At 39.7% G+C, this 19,818-nt stretch overlaps 2 protein-coding genes and 1 long non-coding RNA gene across 3 annotated transcripts in view; all 3 read right to left on the bottom strand.

Annotated features, from left to right (window-relative positions):
• Nucleotides 1-3,090: 3,090 nt before the first annotated feature.
• Nucleotides 3,091-6,842, bottom strand: LOC136440362 (isoamyl acetate-hydrolyzing esterase 1 homolog). The gene is made up of 6 exons (XM_066436371.1): nt 6,702-6,842; nt 5,820-5,872; nt 5,256-5,401; nt 4,514-4,672; nt 3,703-3,821; nt 3,091-3,302 (listed from the first exon to the last, which is right to left on the bottom strand). The coding sequence occupies exons 1-6, from the start codon at nt 6,780-6,782 to the stop codon at nt 3,105-3,107; spliced, it is 756 nt and encodes a 251-aa protein (XP_066292468.1). The 5' UTR covers nt 6,783-6,842; the 3' UTR covers nt 3,091-3,104.
• Nucleotides 6,843-13,841: 6,999 nt separating this feature from the next.
• On the bottom strand, nt 13,842-14,817 carry LOC136440322 (uncharacterized). Its single transcript, XR_010756651.1, has 3 exons — nt 14,762-14,817; nt 14,506-14,590; nt 13,842-14,098 (listed from the first exon to the last, which is right to left on the bottom strand). It is a non-coding gene; the product is annotated as an uncharacterized lncRNA (long non-coding RNA).
• The window catches only part of LOC136440683 (MAM and LDL-receptor class A domain-containing protein 1-like), a gene marked incomplete at its 3' end in the record, with an annotated part of 34,516 nt that continues 29,515 nt past the window's right edge, over nt 14,818-19,818 (bottom strand). The window contains exons 24-29 of the mRNA XM_066436783.1: nt 18,940-18,945; nt 16,962-17,090; nt 16,558-16,817; nt 16,152-16,239; nt 15,348-15,479; nt 14,818-15,023 (exon numbers count right to left, since the gene is read on the bottom strand). Of these exons, the coding sequence (XP_066292880.1) occupies nt 14,818-15,023; nt 15,348-15,479; nt 16,152-16,239; nt 16,558-16,817; nt 16,962-17,090; nt 18,940-18,945 (821 nt within the window). The remainder of the gene's footprint in view (nt 15,024-15,347; nt 15,480-16,151; nt 16,240-16,557; nt 16,818-16,961; nt 17,091-18,939; nt 18,946-19,818) is intronic.

Here is a 19,818-nt window from a genome sequence, read left to right as displayed (position 1 = left end):
GTCTAACGCTCTGTTTTAGGATGATTTTCCCACCACTGCTTGACTTCCAAACAGAAGTTGGGAGGACAGATCGCATTTTTTTCTCACACATACATGTAAATACTCACCCACCTCCGTCTGTAAATATAAGGACGCTTACGTATGAATGAAAACGTGACAATATGAAGATCGCTCCTCCCAACCTATCCTAGGAAAACATACATGCCATTGGTGCCATATGTTATTTTCCCACAGAATAGGTATTTTACAATTATTTGAAGAGCGCCAAAAATTTCTTCTAGTTTGCTTTGGCTTCTCCTTTAGTCTAAGCACAGGCTTTCTGGTTCGTTTTCCAGGTTCTTAAATAGCAATCTATTAACCACTGTTGATAAACTACGGCTGGCATTGCACACATACCTTGGTATGGTCTAGTGGTCAACGTTCCACTCTTGGGCTTCAAGGTCATGACTTTCTCTAATCCGCAATCCGCATTTTTAACTTGAAATAGCCTGGTAATGATGATAGGGGGTGCATTCATTTAAAGAAACACTTAGTCGCTAGTCCTTTTAAACAGTACCAAAACCTTGACTTAAGTAATTAAAAGACCATTATTGACAATTGATAAGAGTTGGGGATACACCCGGAGTGGATAGGCTGAAATCTATCAATTCTAAAATAAAAAGATAGCCCGTATTTGTATCGTTGTACAACTATCCCTCGGTTTATGTCACCAATAGAATGAGAAACAAAAACATGAAAAGGGTCAACTCAACGTCTCAAAGTTGTTCTTGTGTATTTTTGCAACACACGGCACACTGATACACACGGATATTAATTGATCCAGATCCTCATATTCAACCAGCATTCCAACTGCTCGAATGCACATTTCTAAATCAAAAACAGTAGGTACGCCTTCACATGTGCAGCAAGAAATGATTTATATCACAGCAAAATACGGAAACATTTTCTAATTCCATAGTAGATGTTGTGATGAAAAATCGTAATACTTTGTCTAACTGCCCTCATGATCAAACTATGTACTTTGGAATAGCATTGAGTACGTTGACCTATAAGATAGCTTCACCGGGCAGTGTATCGCAACAATACTGTCTAGAGCACTTTAAAGTGCCGATTTCCTGTTTAAACGTTTAAAAACACACCTGCTACCCCCAATTACAAAAGACCTCCCTTACATAGCAGTACTGATTCTCCCCTTCAGGGGCTGATCACTAATAATTGTAGGGATTGTACATGTACTGTCCCGACAGTCATTTGAAACAAAAATGACAGTAGAAATTCAAGTATATCTACTAACTTACCATTTGTCACTGTCAAAAACTGAGAAACGCATGTTTTTCTTAGCTTCCCCATAATGATAATTAACGGCAGGTCCCTTATGGCATCATGAGACAAATGTATTTTGTTTCTTGGCAGCGTATCTTAACCCACCATCTGTTTCTTATCCTACACAGACGTCATCACTTATAATCTAAATATTCAATCTTATGTGTGATATCATATCAGTTTTATCCAGTTTAAATTCCAATGGGTCTTGGACATGTGTGGAACAAACGGCTTCGTACTACATACATACATTCATATAAAGATCATAGGAGTGCTTTACCATGAAAATCGTAAATTTTAAGTTATTAAGAATATAGATTTTGTTACCGAATTGTGGCAGATCACAGAAAAGGCTGTTTTTTTAATGAATGCAAGTTGTTTTTGTTTTTTGCCCCAGGTCAGTAAACGGCACACCTAGCTTACGGATAGACAACAAATGACCTTTAAATTTGCGCTTGACTCACGGCAGCCAGTATTATCGTCACGTCGTTGTCTGAGTCTAAAAACCAGTTGTGCAGGTGTTGTTGTTGTCGGCTGTAATCTTGCCTCGGGGCATTTATATCTTATGCTGCAAGGGGGCGTGGTTGACATATCAGGTTGTTGTCACTGCCAGGCCAAGAACTCTGTAACTTGTTTCATGGCTTTATTGATATAAGTCAACGTACAATTGCTGACCACCATTCTCATAAGGCGAAAAAGAGCTAGAGAAAGTTGATTGGACAAGATTTCATGTTTGATAATAAAGTATTATTTATGTTAAGAAAGAAATAGACATGAAAATATGCACAATAATACACCGTATATAATCTGACCTCTCTTTACACTAGACTGGTTCTCAGTACAACATTAATGTAAAAGGCACAATTATTGACCAAAACTAGGCCCATGGCACATTCTAACTTTTTTTGGGCACAGCTACTTTTCTGACTTGCTTGAAGACATAAAACCTAGATGTTCATTAGAAAGTCTATAATACTGTATATATATATATGATGTATATACATGTCAGGGTAGAGAGATTGCAATCTGGCAGAATCGGCTATTCTGTGGGTAGAGATTCCGATCGGTTTCTGTAAACTTAAAGATATTCCCTTAAAAGACAGAACTTTTTAACGTCAATTCATCTCACTTTAAATCAATGGGTCGACTTGAAATTTAGGATCTATAAATGGAAGACTACCCTAAAACATTACTAGCATGCTGATTAACTATATTCATTTGGTACATTGGCATTTGATAACAATGTATATCACTTCAAGCTCACAATGTATATATCGCTACAGTAAACTAGCTCCTTGGCAAATCAGCATGTGTAAGATAGATATTCTTTTAAGAGATAAAATGCAAAAATCAAAACTATTCTTCAGAAGCTGGTTGTATTCTCTATACAGGTTCTAAACCGCATCCCTAAGGAATAAAGTTGTGTCACACAATTTCCTTTTTTGGTGGCAAGACTATTATCACTATCATGACTATGAATTATTAAAAGATGAAAACAAACTATACATACTACAAATATATACATATTTTTTTGGATAATAAGGCAACTTGTAGAGCACAAAAAACACTCACTCACTCACTCACTCACTCACTCACTCACTCGCTCGCTCATGCAGTCACTCACTGTCACTCACTCACTCACTCACTCACTCACTCACTCACTCACACTCACTCACTCACTCACTCACTCACTCACTCACTCACTCACTCACAGAAAGTTTTTTTAAAGCACAGACTCTAAATATAAAAATGGCATCTGCCCCTCTGAAATGGTATCTACCCTATAGTAAGTCATCTTTGGTTGGGTTCCTATTAAGTAAGGCCTCCTCTGGTTTGTATGGGTCCACATCTTCTGAGAGGGGGAAGATGATTGGTAGATGGTTGGTGCCTTCCTGAGCAAGGGGGACGAGGTACTGTGCCAAGAACTGGCTACCCTCCTTGGAAAGGTGCAAGCCATCATCCAGATACCTCTGCCAATCCTATATTATATGGATAAGATCACATACTTTAAGTATACATCTGAAAACAGTAGTGGGAGGAAGGCAAGTTTTTAGAATGGACACTAGAAAAATTACATATTTTGATGATTATCCTACTCCTACATCTTTATACAGAAAAAATCACCAAAAAAATACAATCTCTTCAACACCTATTCCACCAGCAGTGCCATGCAGCAGTGCCTCTTAGCAGAAAATTGGAGTATTGCAGCTTGCTTTTTAGGATGGTGATGACATACAAACATGATAAGAAAGTATTGAACAATCAGTAAGTCAAATTCTCACTCTCCAAACAACTTTCACAGTTAGACCAAAAAGTTATAAAATTTCATTAGAAAATGAAATAATAATGGATCAAGAATCAAGAAAATTGATCTCTGACCTTTTCCTTTTGCATGGCGGTCCAGAGGTCAACACAGGTCATTTTCCTCTCTGTGGCCACATCCCAGCAGGCCTTGGCATATTGACCGGTCACTTCATTCAACCTATTAATGCTGGACCCTATAGTCAACAACAACAAAAAATCAACAAAGAAAATAACACTTTGTTGACTTGATACCCATTTTTCAAAAATGATTTAAACAGCTTTTTTATTTCTGGGCACGATCTTGTCCAATCTTTTTAGTTGATGAAAACAAATAAATTACAACATAATCATCAAATTATAAGGTATAAAGATGTTCCTACTTGTCTGCCATTAATATTTATTATCCCTATTGTAACGAGCTCCATAATACTCAAGGTTGATGCTACAGCAGTCCTTATATTAGCATTCTCTTATCTATTCTAAGACCAACATCATATTTTTCAATAATCATTCACCACCATCATCATCATTGATAATAGCATTCTTTGATAATGCTGCTATGGTCAAAAGTACATATCTCATTCTGTATTTTCTTTTATCTAAAGATTTTTTTCTGATTTGACAATCAAACCTGCTAAAGAAGACCACTCAGGGACTTTGTGGGAATTCTGGTCTATGTGGACAGGTGGTCACTATAGACAGGATTCTTAATGCTTGGGTCAATAGGAAAATAATCTAAAGGACCACCAAACAGTGGTCACAATGGCCAGGTGGCCCTTATGTAGAGGTTGTCACTTGTACATATAGGTTTGACTGTATCTGATGTTTGTTGTATTTTCAATCAATCCAGTTGCTATGGTTACATCACCATGGCAACAGGACCTACCCATCTCTTGACAGTGTTTCAGCCAGGCCTGTTCGTCCAGTGCTGGAGGTGTAATGAGGATGACCTGGTCTGACCCCAGCCCTAACTGTTGTAGATACTCCAGCATGTCCGTCAGGTTGGTTTTGTAGACATCAAGAGGGACATGTTTGGGGCTCATTTCTGTGGGAATAATCATAATTAACAACAATGAGGATTTGCTGAAGGCATTCCTCAAGGTTTTGTTTTTTGGCATTGGAAAATAATGACATCGTAACATTGATGATAAGAAAACAACAACTTATATTCAACCCATGAAACTTTTTGAAAGTTGTGCAGTCCTGCCCAAGAAGACCACTAAGGGGACCGATAAAATCTGGTCTATGTGGACCGGTAGTTACTATAGACAGGGTTCTTAATGCTTGCACACATTGACAGGGTGGTCTTTTTGTACAGGTCTGACCATACTTACTGTTTATGTGAAAGTATAAGAATGACAAGGTTGTTCTTCCAGTCTTCTTGAATTTTACAGGAACATTTCCATATTTTTCTTCTTCACTTCCAATTGCTAAAATTTTCATTGTTGACAGCTACTTATCAGTTGATATTGTAAAATTTCTTGATACATTTGTAATTTTACCTAGCTAACAGTCAGTCAACATATTAACAAAAGTATATTTGATTGAATTGAGAAGCATGCATCAAACTGTTATACTTAGTAACATAATCCTTGGAGAAATGGGCAGTTTTGTCTGAAGATTCTTACCTTTAAGCGAGGCATCGTTGGCACCAAAGAATATCGTGACCAGCACTATGTCTTCAGCGTTGTTTTTGTTGATGATCTGAGGTAGAACTAGCTTCCCCCACGCTGTGGTGTACCCCGACAATCCCCGACATACCACGTCACACTTCCTGTAGCAGCAAAGGACATGTCGATAGTTACTGATTAGTGCATGATGATTAGTAGATTCTACATCAAGTACTCACATGTATTTCTTTCCATTGAGTGACACATACTTTATGTACAAGTTACAACCAAACTATTCCTCTAGTTTAGAATATTTTACCTTGATAAGAAAACAGTAAAAAAAAGGACTAAGATTTAAAAAATCTTGAAATATTTTTTTTTTTAAAGTTTGTGGTTCACTCTTGCCAACCTGCAAGAACATTTCCACTGTGTAATCTACTAGTACAGTACTAATGTTTTAATATTGAGCTCAACAATACTGAAGAATAATTTTCCCCTTGCTGGGAAATTTAGGTGATGCAAGCTTATTAAAAGCCACCCATCTGATTATGAATAAATCAAATTAACTCGAAAAGTGCCAACCTTTGCAGGACATGCTGTAATGCTGCTCCCCAACCCCCATCAGAAAATGCCAACTACAAAATTAGAAAAAGAAAAAAGAAGAAATTTAATAATAAGAACTGAAATATTGAGCATATGTGTGAATATGAATAGGACCATGCACATAACATTGTACAAATGTAAACTAAGATTAACGATTTTATGTTGTCATCTACATTTCTCTACATTAAAAAAAAAACACAAAAAATTGCAACATTGTACCAGTTTCATCTGCTTTGTAATTTGACCCTCTGCAATAGTATTGTAATTAGACCATATAGGGAGATAGCTAATGTAATTAGGCCTTATAAGGAAGTAACTCATGTACATCAACCAATAGCAGAACAGCTTTGGTTAATTAGCATGAGGCGCTAGATTTCAAACCAGACGCTGCTGCCAGGGACTCCAAGGTCAGTACACGTATAATTTGTTTAAGCTCTCCAATAGTAGATTGTTCATATTGTAGTTATCACACGTAGTTCCACATCTGTCTGTATCCGTAAATACTGGACAATCACACTAAACAACGATCCATACAAGAGATATCGACCGACTTGGCGTCCCTAGAATTTATAGTGTACGTAATCAATAGACACTAGGCTTGGGAATAAAGCCCCCAGTACCCGAATTCTACATTGGTTCCCGAAACGGAAATCTAATGCGGGCCTTGGGCGGTAAAAATGCCAAAATAAACCACTAGGATAATATATAGAATTCTCCCAAGCGAATCAAACAGATGCCCCCCCCTCCCACTCGACATAGCTCGTATGGAATCGGGCCTTTACGAGACAAACTGAGGTTGAATGCCGGTGACAGTTTTTCAAATAGTATGCTGATATGTTATGCTATCTTAGCATCCCTTACCTGGGTTATGGAATCGCCAAACAACACGAATTTCGGCCAGGTTTGTAGCTCCTCGGAATTTACTTCCGTGGAAGCCGCCATATTTGTTTTGAGCGGGAATGCTGGGATATCTGACCTTGTGTTGACCCCAACCTACATCAACTTGACTGAGAACAAGGAGGTTTTATATAGAAGGAGAGCGGACGAGCTAGCGCCCCGCTGGGTCCTTTTGTTTCGCCCCGCTGCGACCCATTGTGTATAGCTGGCGCGGCGCCGTCTTTGAACCGATGCGTGAATCGCGGTTTTCTATGCAAAGGAGCTTCGGCATGACGTCACACGTGCCGAGCTTGAGCCGACCGGCAGCCGAGATGCCTCGGGTTTCCGACGATTTCCTTATTTGGAACACCCGGTAGGGTTCGGCTGACGTCATCATTCGATCGAGGACAAAATGGCGGTCATCTGGATACTAGAATTTTTACCGTGCGACGAACTAGGGCGAGTTTTTGGTCATTTTTGTTGACAAGTCTCTGTTTTTTTAGCGTCAAAAATATAGATTCATACCTATATTTCATGTTGCCACAAAAAATTTGTATCGTTTTTCTTTGGTAAGTTTTCGTTTTTTCTGAGTAGCTGAAGGGGTCCTCGTTCCAAATTTGTTGTTTTGGTCAACGGAACCTGGGTAGATTTTCCGGCACCTGGGAGTGACTTTTGGTATGATTTTCGTGCATGGAGGTCCTTGGTTCGTATCCATGGATTCTTCGGTCATGTTTTGGATAGCTATGTGTTTCCTTAGGAGACTTTTAGGCCGATTTATTTCGGCTCCCGATTGGCATGTTTACCGTGAGAAGAACTTCAAGAAGGTGTATGCGAGCCTACCCTGGGATGCAGACTGTATATCGGGCCTTTTGGCTGGTTTCTTTAGCCGGTTCCTTCCCCCCAATCCCTTCGGCGACCGAAAGCTCCAAGCCCGCCGATGCCGTAATTAGCGCATCGGGGGAGTCTAGTCCGGTCGGGCTGAGTTCTTGGACCGCCGCCGAAGGAAATCGCTAGCGACCCGGTACTAGTCTGGGCTCCAGGGTAATGCGAGCCAAGTCAAGCTAAGTTTGTAATTTCTCCTCAGTCGGCATATATGCACATTAAGAAATACTGTTCTCTAAGACTTGTGTTTTTCAAGCCATCCGGCGGTTTTGTATACATTCTCACAGACTTCGCAATCAAATGTACCGCGGCTGCCGGCGGCAGCGTTGGTTGCCACATAGTGCTTTGATTCTCGCCGTTAGAGAGATCATCTTCCACGTTGCATTCTTGTAACTCAAATGTTTCAAAGTCCTCCTCAAAAGTAACTGCTGAAAAAAAGATCGAAGTTGCTCTACAGAGTCATTATGCCTCCTTGGTCGCACCCGTGAAAACAAAGCAAAGTCGCCAAGCTGGGCGTGGGGTGTATGTGCGAGGAAAAAAATGATACAAAATGTTTGTAAGAAAAGTTTGTATTCCTCAGATTGTGCCATCTATAAGATTGCTCTGTGATATTATTCTAACTTGTCATTGTTGATTGTTTGGTCATTGCTTAAACGGTGCGTTTGCTGACTCCGCAAAGTAGCAAAAATATTCAATGGGTTTTTGCTCCGAACTGTTCAGATTACCGAGTTGGGTAAATTTGAGTTGAAAAGACGTGAATAGATACTTTTGAACGTTAGATGTCACTCAAACACTATTTTGATATATGAATAATAATAAAATGACTGTGTGCAAAAAAATGATGATTGATTATATGATAATTGCTTATCTGCCCACACTGGTAATAGCATCTATAAAAAAAAGTTGAATATGTTTTCATCATTTTTTGTATGATATAATGACATGATTTATTTGCCCATTAATTTTTCTCTGATAGATATTTTCTTCTACTGGATTACTTCACAAATACATTTAGTACTCACTCATGAACTAATTGAAAAAGGTCTATCTTTATAATAAGCAACAATTCGTGAGTTCTACACTTTCATACATAAATGTTTGAAGTATATAGTACTCACCCACCTAAGAAGCTGCACATGCCTCAGAGTAGTAAATTGCCATATCCTAAAGAAACTAGTATATAACTAGAGTTCCACGAACACATATCTTCGCCGAATAAGCAAGGGTTTCTATAAAGAGTGCAGAGAGCAATTTAAAAATCTATTATGTTTATAAATGTTACCTCATATATTAATTTGAGTCTATCTTGGGAAATGCACAGATAGGAAATGTATATTACAAGCAATGCCTTGGTAAGTAATGCTGTCATTAGAAGAGCGTTCGAATTATATGTGCCAAGGGTTAACATGTTAAAAATGTAGCTTTGTGTATAATGGCAGGATTACCTTAAGTAGCAGTTTTTACCTTCGCCGAGAAGGTTATGCAGAGGGTAGCGTTTGTATGTATGTGTGTGTGTAATGTACAGCATAACTCGAGAAGGCTTAGATGGATTGTCTTGATATTTGGTAGGTGGGTAGGTCTTGATGAGACTAGGAAATGATTAGATTTTGGGTCCCCTAGAGGCTTGTTACGGTACTGCAGCGGAACTTCCTGTTTCAATATCTCGTGTTCTGGACAAGCTATGGAACTGATTTTTGAGTGGTAGATAGCTCTTTGGACAGAGAGTAAGTGGTATAGGTTTTGGCCCCCTAGCGGCTTTTCTGGAACTGCAGGAGCAGGTTTTGGTTCAGACTTTGAAAGGGAATAACTCAAGAAGGGCTTGATGGATGGTTATAATTTTTGGTAAGTAGATAGCTTGAGTGATGATGTACATGATTAGATACTTATTATGCAAATCAGTATCTTATTTGCATAATTAATGAGGAAAGTTTATACATCGGCCAAATTCCACGACAGGACTCTCAAACATGTGACATATGTAACTGAAGAAGAGAGAAATATAAATAGATATCAATTATGCAAATGAATACCTAATTTGCATAATTAATGAGAAAATACTATAACTCAAGATGGGCTTGATGGATGGTAATGATTTTTGGTATGTAGATAGCTTACGTAATGCTTTGTATGATTGGACGATAATTATGCAAATCAGATTTTAATTTGCTTAATTAATGAGACAACTTTAAAAACCCGCTGTATTCCATGATATGACTATTGACATATGTGACATTTGTTACTGAGGAATTGTGATAGATAAAAGATATGCAAATGTAGGCCTAATTTGCATAATTAATGAGAAACTACTATAAAACCATACAGGTAAAGGATGGCAATTTCATACTTGTGTCATTTGGAAGTTATGTGAATGTGAACATTGTTGAATCAAATTATGGTAATAAGGACCCCATTTGCATAATTCATGATAAATGTTACTTTGTTAGCATAACCTTCTTTGTTACGCTCATGCTTTTGTTTTTTGGGTGAAGAAGATCAACTGGTATGATTTATAATTGATGACAAACACCCCTGATATGTCAGTCATAAAGGTTAAAATCATATGGCGAAGGTATGAGGTCGTGGAACTCTAGTTGTTAATGTTATATCAAGGCAACACAGACCATGTCGTGGTCTGTATAGTATGTGTCCATAACAGTAACTCTGATACTGCCTTGTACATGTCTACAAACGTGATCTAGAAGGGTACTATTGTCAGCGGTGGTAGCTTGAACTGTCCCGTTACAGATAATAAGGTTTTGGGGAGGAAGAGGTCGAAATTGCAATCACCAAGGAAAATTGTCAAGATGTCACTTGAAAGTTAAAAATATGCGTTTTTGTAATCTATCGATCAAGGCTGCTTCAGGCAAGGAGTGTGGTTTGAAGATGTTAATGCTGTTGACTGTGGTCGATAGTTTGGTGACTGTGCGTGGTAGCTAATTGCACTTCACTCCATCGGCTGAAATATGGACCTGTGTAGGATTAACGTCTTGTGTACCAACGGTCATCACCCCTCCTGTTCCATTTCTGTCTGCTCTAAATGTCGTTGCTTGTGGCAGAAAATGTTTAGTCTGTTGTTGGCCATTCAGGAAGGTTTTCACGAAACAGAAGACATCGACCGGTTGTGTTGATCTGTCAGCTCTCATGTCTTCTAGATGTTCCGCGTAGGAGTCTATTCAGGAACTTGACATCATGCAAGTATCGTGGACTTCTGTGTTAGGTTGTTGTGTAACCTTTAACACAGGCAGCTGTTCTAGGCGTTCCATTTATTTAAGATTATACATTTTGGCTTGCAGTATTGTAATTGCATACGGTTTAAATCCCAATAGACTTAAGGCAACATATAACTGACCTGGGAAAAACTACCTTTGCGCTCAAAGGGGACAATTTTCTCCAATGATTTACCTTAAACTTTATGTACAACCCATGCCAGAGGGTACTGTTCTCGTTGTGCTTGGACCGTCCGCTTGCCGTAACCGTTGGAGAACTGAACATTGTCTTTTGATGGGTACCGCATTTGGGTAAATCTTTCTTGTATTTGCTTTCACTGTCGAATTTTACGAGGATGGTGTGGACATCATGACCTGTGTTTACGGTCAATGCCTACTACTGTTGCGAATGACAATTCCGTCTGAAACGTTAACGTTGGCAGAGACCATGACTCTTGTCCCTACTGCTATTGACAATATCTCTCTCAAGCCTCCTGTTTCACTTTTTTTTAGACTGTTAGATTTGTGAGACCTGTTACTGTTTTAGGGGCGTGGTCACCCTTCCTTGGAGCAAGTTCACCTTTTTCACGAAAGTTTCCGTTTCGGCCTCAGTTTCCCAAAAGTTTGAGTCTCCGGACTCTGAAAAGTTTGAAGTTTTTGTTTCTCCAGAAATAAAAGTGTTACTGTTTTAGGATATCTTTTTTCGTGTCTCTGTCTGAAACGCCCTGGAGGGGAGTTCAGTCAGGTGTTGCACATTGTGCGTGTCTGCTTCTGGGTTGGTCCTATAGACGTACAACGCTAGCGCGCTAGCGCTCCTGATGGGTAGCACGGGTCTGTTCTGAAGATTATCCTGGTATTGAGGATGTTCGCTATCTGTGCAAGAACATTTTCTTACTCTCATCTACGAAGGACTGTGGTCCACATCCAGTGTGAATATACAACGGCATTTTACAAACCACATAAAGCTTAGTAAAATGCATTCTGTAGTGCCAGCTGCTTGCACAAATTCCTTAAATGCATCGATTACCAACATTTTCATTGTTTTCTCATAAGTGTTGCGTAAAGAATTCTTGCAACAAGCCCTGTATTTACACACTTGAGCAGTTGAAACATGATGGTGAATCCAGAAAAGCCGTGTCCAAAGTTTGTTTTGACTTGCCCCCGCACAGTCCTGTGTTTGTTTATTTTAGCTACATTCACAGCGGGGAGTGTAATTTGGCTGGTTGCAGTGAGGTCACCCCAGAGAGCATCAATCTCTTTACACAGCTCTGTTGACAAGCAGGTGTTGTCCTTAGATATAGGTCGACAAGAGGTAACAATTATGAACAAGCCTATTTCACCACTTAATTAGACCCTGATTACAATTTCTTACGTCGTTATTTGTTAATCATTACCTCAATAACCTACCTGTCCAAAACAATGCAAATTCATCAAACCCTATCCGAGTTATTCGCCTCCAAAGGTAACATCAAAAAGGCCCACTGCAGTTCTAAGCAAGCCACTAGGGGGTCTAAACTTATATCAGTTACTCTCTGCCCCAAGAGCTATACACCACTTAAAAATCATTACCATAGCACTTGCATGAAATTCGACTACAAGCTTTTGGCGGATTAATAAACTTTACTCATTTATTATGCAAATTATCGTCTTATTTGCATGACAAGTATTCAATTATGTAAAGCATCACCGAAACTATCCACATGCCATAAATTATGATAATCCGTCAATCCCTGATGAAGTTATTCGTCTCCAAAGGTATTAACAAAAACGCCAACTGCAGTTCCAAACGAGCAGCTAGGGGGCCATAATTCACACCACTCACTTGCCGTCCCAGACGCTATATACTACCTAAAAATTATGAACCTGACGCCTCCAGAAAATTTGGCCTCAAACGTTGAAGCTCTGCTGCAGTACCTCATATACCCGCTAGGAGGCCCATTATCGAACTTGACCTTCCCCTTTGACACCCCTAACTATCCACTAAATATCATGCATAACCGTCAATAGCTCCTCGAGTTATGCTGGCGACATACAAACTCTCACACACACAAAGCCTGCTGCAGTACTGTAGGAAAGCGCCAGATAAATCATTTTTAAACTTGACCTCCGTTTCCACAATCTCTTCCTACCTACCAAAAATCATTGAGATCCATCAACGTTTCCGTCACTTTTTTGCCTACATACAAACACAGAAAAATCAAAAGTCCGCTGCAGTACTGTTGGAAAACGCCAGGTAAACGATTTTTGAACTTGACCTTCCTTTGCACAACCACTACACACCTACCAAAAATCATAAAGATTCATCAAAGGTTTCTTGAGTTATGCTCTTGACATACATAAAGACCCACCAAACAGCTGGCTCAACCAAAAACATAATCTTCCCCGAGTACTATAGTACACGACGAAGATAATGATGATGCTATTTGAGATAATTTGATGTAGATTTCCCTGACTTCGCGCAATCAAACGTTACGTATGGAGATATCTTGCACATGGCGGTCGCGCACGCGTGATATAACGTGAGGGAAATGTAAGAAAAACAGGAAGGAAGACGTGTTTCTTAAGCTTGTAAAAGAGAACAGGAATAAGACAACGAAAAACGGTAATTTAAAATTCCTGAATATTGGAAACAAAACATACACAGTAGCACAATTATTACTTTAAAACATGCGATATTTCATGATGATGAACACGATAATGCATGCGCGCGGTAAACTACTTTAGTAATGGCATCAGCCTATTCCATAAGTGGGTACGTACCTCTTTCTGTTGATACAGAAGGGGTAGTGGTTGGTGGGTTTATTGCCACACTTACAGCAGGCCTAGGAGACACTGTAGTCAGCTGCTCGGCTATTGTTGTAGCCTCAGATGTTGCAGCACCCACTGTGGTGCTCTCTTGTGTTGTAATGTATGCTGTTGCGCTGATGTGGGTTGTTGAAGGTTCCGACCATGTTGTCTTCAAACCTGTAGGGGTAGTGGTTGGTGAGTTTGTTGTCACAGTTGCTACAGCGGTATCGGAAGATGTCGTTGGCTCGGCTGTGGTTGTTGTTGCCTCAGATGTTGCAGCAACCACGGTGGTGTTCTCCTGAGTTGCAATGTATGTTGTTACACTGATGTGGGTTGTTGATGGCTCCAGATTTGTTGAGCTACCATCTGTAGACTGGTCTTGTGGAGAGGTTACCAGAGGAGTTGATGTATTAGTTGCAGTTGTTTTCTTTGTTGTTTCAATGTTTGGGCTTGTTGTAGTCGGTGCTGTTGTACCTGGCGTCGTGGTGGCTGTGGCTTCAGTGACTCCTGTCATGCAAGAGAAACAAATTCATTGGAATGATTCATGATATATGTTTTCCAGACAAAAAAGCTACCTGGCTTAGACCTGAAAATGTTATAGAATAGCATCATAATAGTAAACATTTTTTCTGCTAACAAAACATAGAAATGATAAAGTGGTGCAGCAATTAAGTTTTGCAACTATACTTACAACACCTTCAACAACAATCAATATCTAAACAAGAACAAATCTACAGAGAATTGTTATCTTTCCGAATATAAAATTTGACTCATATCATGCAAAGACGTATTTCATTTCACTTTCTTTACGGACATTTGTGTATACTTCTATACGGATATCCAATCTAGCTTTATATTGCAACTTGTTTCTCTTTTACGTCTTTCATTGTTTGAATCTACACAAAAACACCTACCATCACAAGGTGTTGTTCTGAAACTGACGTCATCTATCGCGATGTCACCCCGGAAACTGATTCCTCGTAAACCTTCAAACACGATCTAGAGGAGACGCAAAACCTTAATTCGTTAAATTTATTGTCAGACGAACGTGCCTTTGATGACCATATAAATAGAAATCGTGTTGTGATTTCCTGAGATTTGATATGCTGAAAAATCGGCATCCATCATGATCAATTGAGTCATATTTATCCACAGTTCTTGCATACGTACATAGAAGTTTCTGTCTGCTACAAGGTTCACTGTAGCCTGTTGCCAGACGTCTCCCTAGCCTGGTCTCCTGTTTCATGCCATATCGGAGTTCCCAGTTCAGCGCTGCCTGTGAATCTTTGGTAGACGTTGAGTTCCTCTGTACCATCGCCGTACATGTGGTACCAGAACTCCAGACATCTGATGTTGTTAGACAGATTGGGGCTGATCAGTCGTGCGGCGGCTCCTAAAGGCTTGTTGGACACTTCAATGTACATGTAGTACCCTGGATAAGCAATGATAATGACACACGTCTGTATGAAAAGGTAACAAAACAAAAGGTAGCAATTTGGGTAGTACAAAATTTGAACAACCCAACCCCACAGCGCTGTAACTAGTTATTATGAAGTGCGTTAACATTGGCTGATAACCCATTCCAGATGTTTGACAAATGTATTGTGATACAATTGCTATGTGCAAGTGATTACTGTTCATATATGTAATTTTCTCAGACACTGGAGGGTATGGCTAAGACTAATATGAGTTTTCGAAACCTAGGGGAACGGCACAGAGGCTTCTTTATTGAATTAGATAAAGAATCTATCGGTACCAGAACCAGTGGTGTGGTCTATTGAAGGCCCAGTGTTACCAGTCGATGTGCCACCCTGATGACGTGTCCAGTCAAAGTCATCCGTGTTGCCTTGTTGATAACCGCACAAACCCGTGTCGAAGTCACAGTCGCCTGTAATATAAAAAAAAATTGCCAGACAAACATGGATTTGGAATCATTGTAGCAGGCATGACAGACCCTTTTCTTAAGATTGATTTAGCTGATAGTTGTATATTGATAAATGCATACAAAAGACTGCAAATAATGCATATGGTTCAGTTACATGGTTCAATTTATTTAGTTTAGTGGGTTAGACTGCACCAAGTAATTTTTATGGATGACGTCCGCGCGCGCATTGATTTTGGTCTGTACCCAGAAAAAAACAAGAAATTCCGCTTCCTGTAACGATGACCAAAGAGTTACGACAGTACCGCAAATCGTAAGATTAATGTAAAACTCGTCACGCAAAATGCATATAACTCGTCACGCAAAATGCATAAATAAGGACGTGGCTACTTACTGACAGGATGATCCTGTCATCAGTAGAAAAAATTGGATCATCCTGTCAGCAGTGCATTTTTTCTACTGCTGACAGGATCGTCCTCTCAGTAGTGCAATTTTTCTACTGATCATCCTGTCAGCAGTGCAGATTTTTCCTGCTGACAAGATTTTTCAAATCTAGGCATCTTGTTTTTTTTCGGCCCTTCTTGTTTTTTTTTCGCGCTCTCGCATTAGATTTAGGGTTTCCAAAGGACGTCAGCCATAAAAATTACTTGGTGCGGCCTTATAAAAAATCAAACTCACCATTCCCACATGGTGTTGATCTGAAACTGACGTCATCTATCGCGATGTCACCATAGATACCAGATCCTCGCACGCCTTCAAACACAACCTGGTTGAGAAGGGGTAGCCTGAGTGCCAGCCTTTTTAGCTTCCGTCCGCTACCCTAGCTCCGCTGCGCTACCCAAGCTCCGCTGCCGGCGAGGAGCGGAGCTTGGGTAGCGTACAGAAGCTAAACAGGCTGGCACTCAGGCTAGAGAAGGGGGGCAGTGAATTACATTACATCTGGTAACAAAAGTTATGCTGCAAATGTAACGTGATACTACCACCAATACTTAGCTGATCTTGCCTAGATTTTCCTGTTTAATTCTACATGAAATGTGTGTTTAGTTGCACTATCATATCCACTTTCTTAATGACCTGTACGTACATTAAAGTTGGTGACTGCCGCAAGATCCAGCCTAGCCTGGTCCCAGACATTCCCCTGGTCCCCTGCTAGAGACCATATAGGAGTTCCTAGCTGAGGGTTGTCTGTGGGCGTCTGGTAGACTCTGAGTTCCCCGATGCTACTGCCGTACATGTGGTACCAGAACTCCAGACATCTGGTGTTGGTAGATAGACTGGGGCTGATCAGTCTTGCCACGTCTCCTGGCTGCTGGGGACTGGACGCCTCGATGTACATGTAGTATCCTTGAAATTAAACAGTTCACAATGAACGCAATAGAAACTCTCTCCCTCTCTGTCTCTCTCTCTCTCTCCCTCTCTCTCACTCGATGTTAATTCAATTTAACTCGATGTTATCTCGATGTTAATGGATAGAGGATATTCCCTCACCATTCCCAGTATGGTCCGATAAAGGCCCAGTGTTCGAAGTCATGCTGATACCGTACTCGCGTGCCCAGTCAAAGTCATCTGTTCTGTCTTGTTGGTAACTGCACACATCCGTGTCGAAATCACAGTCTCCTGAAATACAAAGATATAACATGTTCAGACGAATATTACTTAGCAAGTTCAACGTAGTTGTTAGCAAACATAGGCCAGGGCGACAGAACAGAAGAATAGTAAAACATTGTGATCACTTTGTATTGTGTCATTCGTCCTATTCCTAGCAATATCTGTTTCAATGGTAGATTGATACTAACAATTTTGCCTCCACGAATATACTTCAGAGTATGGGATTTGGAAGGCAGGAATAGCATTGAAATTTCCTATTAATAATTTTAGGACGGGTATGGGTTTTCACAGACAAAATCACGACACAAGTAGCAGATGATAATAGCTGCCTGGTACTATTTGCTAAATCATAAAGAATTAGCCTTTTAAGTTTTAACTTACTTTGTTGCAGTGATGAAGTCCATAGAAGGGCAAGAGCAAGTCCAAAGAGTGCCCAGTTTACGATTTTAGGCATATCTATTGGTTGCAAAGTCTGCTACACCACGAAGATTTTACAGGGCAGATTCAAGTTAATTAAGGATTCGATGATAGATCCGGCCACCAACAAGGCACATATGCGACAACTTTGTCATACGTAGCCGACTTGCAGACCTCACATACAAGTCCTGCTTTTCAGGCTTCCCTGTAGGGAATCAAGCCTATAGATAAAACAACAAGTTATACATGAAAAGCGTCTTTATTCTTTGAACTTAGTTTATCTATTCAGTCCAGAATTTCTTTGTTAAATTTTCTTTAACATTTGCCAGCTCGAGAAGATAAGAAGTAAACGAATTTCAGTGATTTTGGGATTTTCCTGTAGAATATCTCAAGTCAAAACGGCCCTAGGAGGTGTCCTTATATACATGTAGATAGAGACTATGCCTAATGTAAACACAATTTAGACCTTTGTAGATTCGTGTAGGTGAAATACACGAGAGGGCAGTAGCGTGCAGCCGGTTATCACAATCCCAAACACTGCATGTTCTCGTTACTCGGTGACGTTGTCATCTTTGAACTAACATGGTCTTGAGGCAAATACAGTTAACGTCGTCATTTTCTTTGCACTCGGATTCCATAAATGGTGCAATGAGGACACGTCTAATGTTAGATATGTGAGTTATTTCAGCACATACTGAGGCATTCACCAGATGAAAAATAATATTTCTTAAATTTGTTCAAAATTACTGAGGCATAGTATTTCAGAAATATTAATGTATTGTCAAATGTTTTTGCGGCACGATGATATTAGGGAGGGTACTAGATCGAAACCTGTTTTTGTAGTGATTACTAAAACCCTTTTTAATCAAATACTGCTACAATCAATGACAAATGTGCTAAGATTCGTGATTGGTTACTGAATGAGATAGAGCTAATCTCTGTCTAAAGTTGCTAATACTATGGAGGCCGCCAAGCATTGTGAGTCTGTGACAGTGTTCATGTACATGCAAGGTAAAGAGATTATAAGGAGTATAGACCGTTGAGAAAGAAAGGTTTTTAAAAGACAGGAATAACAAGTGAGGGGGTATAACATACAATATATGTATACATGTATTGGTAACACGAACTAAGATAGACATATATCATATAGATATATCTTTCTGTCAATGAGAATTGAACTTAGTGGTGGTCATACTGTCTAAAATCACATCATTTTCCATCCATCTTTGTACTGAATTTGAACACCTCGACCTAGAAACACGTGAGTGGAATCCTCTTCAAGGCGACCAACTGTCCAACGCGACCAGTTTTGCTCGGTCCGCAGGGTGGTCGCCTTGGGTAGGTTTGACTACTACATGTATATATATACGATGGACACTAATAATGCATTTAGTGTAATATGAACAGTATGATTCAAAATTTTGACAAAGTGGGCACTTACCTCCTCCTGTAGATGCATGGATTGTTGTTACATAGACAAGTACAATAGCAATGAGAAACAGCAATTGGGTCGTCCAATACAAACAAGCTAACAAACAAACAAACAATGAATATATCAATATACCTGAACTAAGTTTTAAAACGTCTGCTTGATAAAATATAGTGCTGAGTCAAGCCTAAAATGTTACAGTTGAAATCATACGAAACAAAGGATGAACCTCTTAATAATAAATAAATGAAGGCTTGATCAGACAAAGTATCAATATCAAGAATAGGGGCTAAAAGGTTCCGTAGGTTGCCCAGAAGGTTGAGTCTTTGTTGATTGTATATAGGGCAGTACAAAAGAAAATGAGCAACGCTTTCGCTTCGACATCCGCAAGTGCAGGCTGGACTTGTTGCTAAGTTGCGTGTAAATAAACTTAGGTTAAGATTGCACGTGCCGGTGCGAAGGCGTGTGAGGAGGGCGCAAGTGTACCGGGGGCCATGACTAAAATGTGAATAGAAAGGGGGACGTACTAATTTCACTAGATGTTTTTTAAACAACGAAAGATTTAAGGATCGAACAGCTATACCAAGACCGTTCCAATGATGCGTTGCATAAGGAATAAAAGACTTTTGATATCGAGTTGTAGAGCAGAGCGGTATCCTTAGATTAAGTTTGTTGCGAAGATTATAAGAAGTAGAAATGGAGACTTCAGGAGGGATCAAATCCTTAAGATACTGGCGAGTTTGGCCATGGACAATTTTGTAGAACATGATCAGAGAGTGAACGTGACGACGATCCGAAAGTTTTTCCCAACCTAATTCAGAAAGTAGCGAAGAATACGAAGACCCTCTTACAGCCCCTGAGACTGCAAGCGCGCATTCGTATTGGACACGT

This window comes from Branchiostoma lanceolatum, chromosome 8 (genome assembly GCF_035083965.1).
Source record: "Branchiostoma lanceolatum isolate klBraLanc5 chromosome 8, klBraLanc5.hap2, whole genome shotgun sequence".
In the NCBI taxonomy this organism is placed as follows: Eukaryota; Metazoa; Chordata; class Leptocardii; order Amphioxiformes; family Branchiostomatidae; genus Branchiostoma; species Branchiostoma lanceolatum.
The sequence above is the reverse complement of the archived record's forward strand: the minus strand, read 5'-3'. Positions and strand labels throughout refer to the sequence as shown.

Bases quoted from the DNA above. Each gene is read 5' to 3' on its own strand.
- LOC136440362 (XM_066436371.1), bottom strand. From the start codon at position 6,782: ATGGCGGCTTCCACGGAAGTAAATTCCGAGGAGCTACAAACCTGGCCG. The intron at 4,673-5,255 runs GTAAGAATCTTC...TTATTCCCACAG, and splicing joins CAACGATGCCTCGCTTAAAG to AAATGAGCCCCAAACATGTC. The intron at 3,822-4,513 runs GTAGGTCCTGTT...TGTTGACTATAG, and splicing joins GAAACACTGTCAAGAGATGG to GGTCCAGCATTAATAGGTTG.